The 6,000-nt window shown below is 39.0% G+C and overlaps 1 protein-coding gene across 1 annotated transcript in view; it reads right to left on the bottom strand.

Annotated features, from left to right (window-relative positions):
• Window positions 1-588: 588 nt before the first annotated feature.
• IL1RAPL1 (interleukin 1 receptor accessory protein like 1) overlaps window positions 589-6,000 on the bottom strand; it is a 613,365-nt gene continuing 607,953 nt past the window's right edge. Inside the window, exons 9-10 of the mRNA XM_088521756.1 lie at window positions 3,216-3,386; window positions 589-2,010 (exon numbers count right to left, since the gene is read on the bottom strand). Coding sequence (XP_088377882.1) covers window positions 1,292-2,010; window positions 3,216-3,386 — 890 coding nt within the window. The 3' untranslated portion in view covers window positions 589-1,291. The remainder of the gene's footprint in view (window positions 2,011-3,215; window positions 3,387-6,000) is intronic.

Here is a 6,000-nt window from a genome sequence, read left to right as displayed (position 1 = left end):
TAAATAATGTTTATTCTTAAAACAATTATATTTGTTGGTATTCATATTGTTTTTTTCTGCCTGAGTTCTTACTGAAATCATGTTGAAATTAATCAAGTTTTACTTATCATCACAAGCTAAAACCGAATGAAAGAAGATTTCTTAATCCTGAATATATCATTTTAAAGCAAATACAGTTTGTGAAACATGAAAATACAGGGGACTCTGTAAGCCACAGCAAAATAATATTTTGCTCTTACTTCTTTTTTTTTTTTCCTCAGAAAATAACACTTTCTATAATACAAAGTGACAAGCCACCTATAACAGTGTCCTTTCATTCCCCTTTGATTTGGAAGTCATCACCGTCAATATCAGCAAGACTCACTGCACTTCAGTGCCTAATGCCTTATTTGCCTGACAACTGCAAATGATCCAATTTTCAGGAATTTGTTGGGGGAAAGAGAAACCATCAGAAGCCTAAAAAATAAAACCCGCAACCACATTAAACGCTTTTCCAGGAACAGTGAAAATCCCGGTTTGCTTTTATATTTATAAAACGGATACAGTCAACTCATTCTTAAAACAAAACAACCTCCCTCCCCTCAACCCCAGAAACAAAACCCCCCAAACCATCTCTAGTTTCTACACACTCTGCAGTGACTACGGTGAAGCAACTGATACAGACTGGGTGCATTCTGGTGTTGGATGAGTATACTGAGTGACGTGTTGGACGGCTGGGCTGCAGGGCTGCCCCAAGAAGGGTTGTCGCAAGGGCAGGGAAGGAGTGGAGCCCATTATGGGAGGAGAAACAAGGCTGGAGCACTCAGTGAGGGATGGGGTCCTTCTAGCAACAGGTTTTCTTCCAAACAGGTGAGCTGTGGCAGGCATGGACTTCATGGGCAGGCTAGGCGGGCCAATGGGATGGATGGTGCTTCTGGCATCGACATCGCTTTGTCCAAGCATTCCCAAGAGAGGTTAAAAACGTAACGAAACAAAAGTCTAAAACTATACTAATGGAGCCAAAAGGTTTCCTATCTATACAGCAGTCTCTTCATTTAAAAAAATGTAAATATACAAATTCCAATGACATATAAAACAAAGCTGAAAATGTGAATGGGAAGAGACATGGGTAAAACAGGAAGACTGATGCTACAAAGAAATTGCAAAAAACATATGTACAAGACCCTGTTTTTCCTCGTGTGTTATTCGATTGTAATGCATGTTTAACAGCAGCAGTCGAGGATGTAGTTCCAGGCACCAGACTGCAGACTCTGCTCCTACTTAAGGGACTTGGCGTCCCCTTGCCTTTCTGTCACCAGATGACGCTGGATATGCTGGTCTCACGCGGCAAGAGGGGCAGGATCGCACTATTTGTGTGGGCCTCGTCCGGGTTCTGCTCCCTGTTAGTTTTTGTCTGTGGCCGCTGCCCGTTTATAAGTGTCATGGGGATGTTGCAGTAGGTATGCTGGTTACCTATTGAGGTAAGAGGCAGGGTGCCGGTAGGAGGTACATCGTACTCGTAGCTTCGATAATAGTGTTTCTGGCGCATCTGCGAGTGATATGTGTTATGAAAGGTGGAGCGCAGGTCTGGGTGGGCAGTGGCAAGAGCAGTGGAGGTGGCAGCAGCCATGGAAATTGCGGAGACTGTCTGCAGTTCCCCAAAGGGCCCCTGCTCACTGACATCTAAGACCTGCTCGTGTGTGATGGGTTCTATCCTCTTAAAAGGCATTTCGTACTGTAAACGTTTCCAGAATTTAGAATTCAACTTGTTGCATTTTGGCCCATGCCATTTGATGACAGTGAGAAGCTTGATGGTGTGTTTCAGGGCCTCGACCTCCTGGTAGTTCATAATTCCCCGGAGCTCGCTGCACTCAATCAGTATCACTTTGATTTCGCCTGTGACCAACATGTTACGAAGCCTTGTCTCCAGTTCAAAGATGCTCCAGCCTCTTCTGACCACGTAATTTGGAGTCATGACAATGATCAGTCGCTTGCTTTGGTCTACACATCTTGCCACGTCTTCAATATAGGCTACAAAATAAGACAATTGCTCAAAAATCAATCCCTGGAAATACTACACTCCCCTTGGCTGCAGATGAACAAGACAGGGTGCCAGGAGAGGTCACTGTACAATGTAAAAACATTGGTGGCAAATTTCAAATCCCCTTGGCTGTTACAGCTCATGAGTGTTTGTGCGTGAGTTGTGGTTTGGTACCCATACCTGTGTCTTTGTTGGAACAAGTATGTCTGTAACCAATTTCCCTTTAAAAAGGAGAAGGCACCCAAGCTAGGGAATGGAGCAGCAACTGGGTGCACCAGTCCCTAATGCAAATGCTACCCTAATGTATGCCGTAGGGTTAGAGTCTTCCTAACCTTTTATTTCCCCTATCATGCACATCTGAAAAAAACAAGGCATTGCCTTCTCCAAATCAATATTTAGGCTACTGTAGTTTTAAAAATATCCATTCTAATATGTTTAGTGTTGTGCTGTGTCTATACTAAACATTCTTTCTTATCTTTAATAAAATATATATAACTTAGTGGCTGGCTAAATGGCTACTCTGAAGTTATGAAGACTACTAGAACAATTTACAAAAAAATAACTAAAGATAGGCTGTACTACATGAAAGAAACATGGAAAAGAAGAGACACTTTTATCATTCAGAATCAATTCTCATTTTCAAGCTCTGAGAATGATCTAGTACCTCCACTACATATTTATCTGCTGTGGACACTAACAGAATTCACTGCCTTGCTCTGCTGCAGGTATTATTACTCAGCTCCTGCCTTAGTCTGAACAGAACTTCTTCCTTCCTGCTTGAAGGTCTGGAAAAAAATATAACAACATTTTGAATCTTTCTTTTTTTTTTTTTTCCACTTAGAATCACTGATACCTTTCCAGACACACACTCAGAAGCAGAAAGCAAGGACCTTTATATTGATTCCTAGGTGTGTAACTCTACAACAAAGGTGTGGAAAAATAGTGACCTATTTCCTCTGTTTACACAGGCCCTCTCTCTGCTGTCTCACCATCAATTAAAATAGCACAATGATTAAAAAGTAATTATCTCTTCTGGGAAGTTCACCTTAAGCATGTCTATGGGCCCACCCTAACTCTTCCCTAAGACAAACAGATGACAGTCTGAAGGAGAAGGCATAGAAAGGACACTAAATCCACATGCTCAACCACTGTGGTTGCCATTTAAGAAACACTCATGCATCAGGACATGACTTACTTCCTGTGGGAATCAAGTCTCTGTCTGGTATGAACAACTTGTATCCGTAATGCTTTTCAAGCATATCTGGTAGGATCTCAAGAGCAAATCTTTCTTCCTCTCCAGTTTCTTGATTCCACTGGTCAGGATCCACTTTGGTATATGATAGATATGCATCATAATCTTTGTTGTCTAAAGGAAAAGAATAAGAAAGTAAACTAGACTATTCATCATTCTTCCACATTCCCTAGATAATTCCCCGGGAATAACAAATTGTTTATATACAATGACAAGCTTTCACCTGATTGCTAGATATGAATCCAGATATTTTTACTTTTCCTGCTTTATTTCATACAGTTAATCCTCTTTTTTTCTTTAAACACAGATTTTAAAACATAGGGAGAAGCAATCCATTACCTTAGACTGAAATCAGTCTATGCATAAATATTTGTGTAAGGCTCTACACTGAGGAAACCCACTCAGCTGTGTGGTGACAGTTTGTGCACACAGAAGAAAAACATCACTGAGCATTCAAATTTTTTTTCTATCTTCAAAAATAAAAAGAAAAGCATGGAAATAAATAAGTGAATGTACAACTGTCCCTGTTGCATGGAAAAAAAAAATCAGTATTGCCAAATTGGTGCTATAAAGATCATTTAGAGCCCAAGGCCGAAATGTTCTAAGTGTAGGTGTAGCTTTACTTATAAAACTCACTGACTTTCCAAGTCTGGAATTGTTACTGTGTATACAGCTTTGCAGCATCAGCTCTTGATGCAGTTTAAATCTCTTGAATTCTGTGTGCTTAAATTTGCAAATTCAATGTTGCATTAACTTACATTTTGGTATTTAACAGTGTGTCATTTCATTTCAATTTGAGAAATAAATGTGCGTCTTTCTTCAGTGTGTTTGGTGTGCCTTGAGAGACTGAATCAAAGGAGCCATCATTAATTTTCATTAGGAGGTCAATAATGGCAAGTGCTCTGGAACTAACTCAGTGGAAGAGGGGTCATGTTTTGATTTTTGTTGTGAAGAAAGCAGAGAAAAATCAATGGCAAGAGTAATGAAATGTTAACATCCTTCTAACTTTCTCGACAACATTATGCACAGGCTATTGAGAATATCAATTGCTTGTAAAAGAGACCTGATTGAATGCTCTACTGTGTGTCCTAAGTAATGTTATATTCGTTCAATGCTGAATTCAGTTATTTACTGTGCCAGTCCTTTCCTCATCTACTCTTTTTTTTTGTAGTCTGGCAACACCTACTTGGAAAAGCCTGCCAAATGTAGTATGGATACAAAGTGTATAAATGAAATCAGTGAAAAGATGCTCTGAATGATCTGCTCTTCCTTCCTAGATTTGTAGATGACAGCAGTGAAATGGTAAAATTTCAACTTTTCCTACCCTATGAGGTTATCGCAACTTTCATTTTCTACGTTTTTATGTATATTTTTCTGTTGGACTGCTTTAGTCATGAAAAAAAAAAAAAAAAAAGAGAACAAGTAAAGAAAGAGAACTGTTTTCTATGGTTCTTTCTTTTCATGATTTTTTTCTGGAGTATTTCTGATATTAAAATCATTCACAGTTAAAAGAAAAAAAAAAGAAAAAAAAGAAGCACCAAATACTTCATACAGTGCCTTGAAATAACACTGAATGGATCAAACAAGAGCTATTGGGAGATTACAGTCAAGACTCCTAACTGCAGCAGGAATTACCAACTCTGTAAAATATTTTAAAAACAATGCAGGCAGACAGCTGTATGGTCAGCAGAGATGCAGAGAACATCAAAGAGCAATGGTATTTACTATTTCCTCTTAATTGGTCAAAAAATTGAGAAATTCAATTGTAGCAAAATTTGGGAAAGCTTGTAAAATATTGTAATTCTCATCTGCAGGGTAATATTTAAAGACAACTTCTAAAGATAACTTCTCTGTATGTCATTGGTAAGTAGATCCTCTGATTCCTGCTTGCAACCAGTGGGACCGTTCTGTGTATTCTAAAAGAATTCTTAATTCGTATTTTTAACATGCTTTCCCAATGGACTGGAAGAGAGATGCGAGCCTGTAAATATCTGGCTCTTGTGGCTGAGTCAGTGAGTCCAGGACCAGGGGTTCAGTCTTTGTCAGACCTTTGGTCACATCACATGGCAGCAGGGAGCTCTGCAACTCCTTTGCTGTCTGCCAGGCTCTCAAGGCCTTCAGCAAACACACAGGGAATCCAGCATAGCTTTGTGCTTGCTTGCCATTCACTGGAACAGATATTTTTCCCAAAAAAAGGTTGGTCTCAGCACACCTGTCATCTACTTCATCATAAAATCTGTGCTCTGATCAAGTCAGGAATATCTTGATATTACTATTTATATTATTAGATAATAAAGTAATAACTAAATGTTTCCCTACTTGGACATAAAATCAGTTTGATCTAATTAAATATTCAGTGTCAGAAAACAAAGACGGATCCAAATGGAAAAGAAAGCAAGCTACGGCCACCTGAACTTCCTTTTAAAATGAGAATTTCCTTGTTTCCTCCCATCAGCAAGCAGTTCAGTCTGCTATCCATGCATTTATAGAAGGAAAACATGATTGACTGTTACTTGCACTTTGGCTTTAGTAAAGATTATGCCATTTCGAAAATTTGTTTTTTTCAGGTTCCTGTGCATTAGCAAGAAGCGGGAGCATACTTACTCACTACCTGCTTCCTCCCACACATAGGAAGAAAAACACCTGCTAATTACCAAAGACAAGGATGTTGATCATTTCATGTTTTTTTTTTTTTAATTTCTTTCCCATTGAGATTAAAAGTAAATAG

The sequence above is a fragment of the Tinamus guttatus genome, unplaced genomic scaffold (genome assembly GCF_059628265.1).
Source record: "Tinamus guttatus ecotype Peru unplaced genomic scaffold, ASM5962826v1 Tinamus_guttatus_pri_ptg000008l, whole genome shotgun sequence".
NCBI classification, from domain to species: domain Eukaryota; kingdom Metazoa; phylum Chordata; class Aves; order Tinamiformes; family Tinamidae; genus Tinamus; species Tinamus guttatus.
The sequence above is the reverse complement of the archived record's forward strand: the minus strand, read 5'-3'. Positions and strand labels throughout refer to the sequence as shown.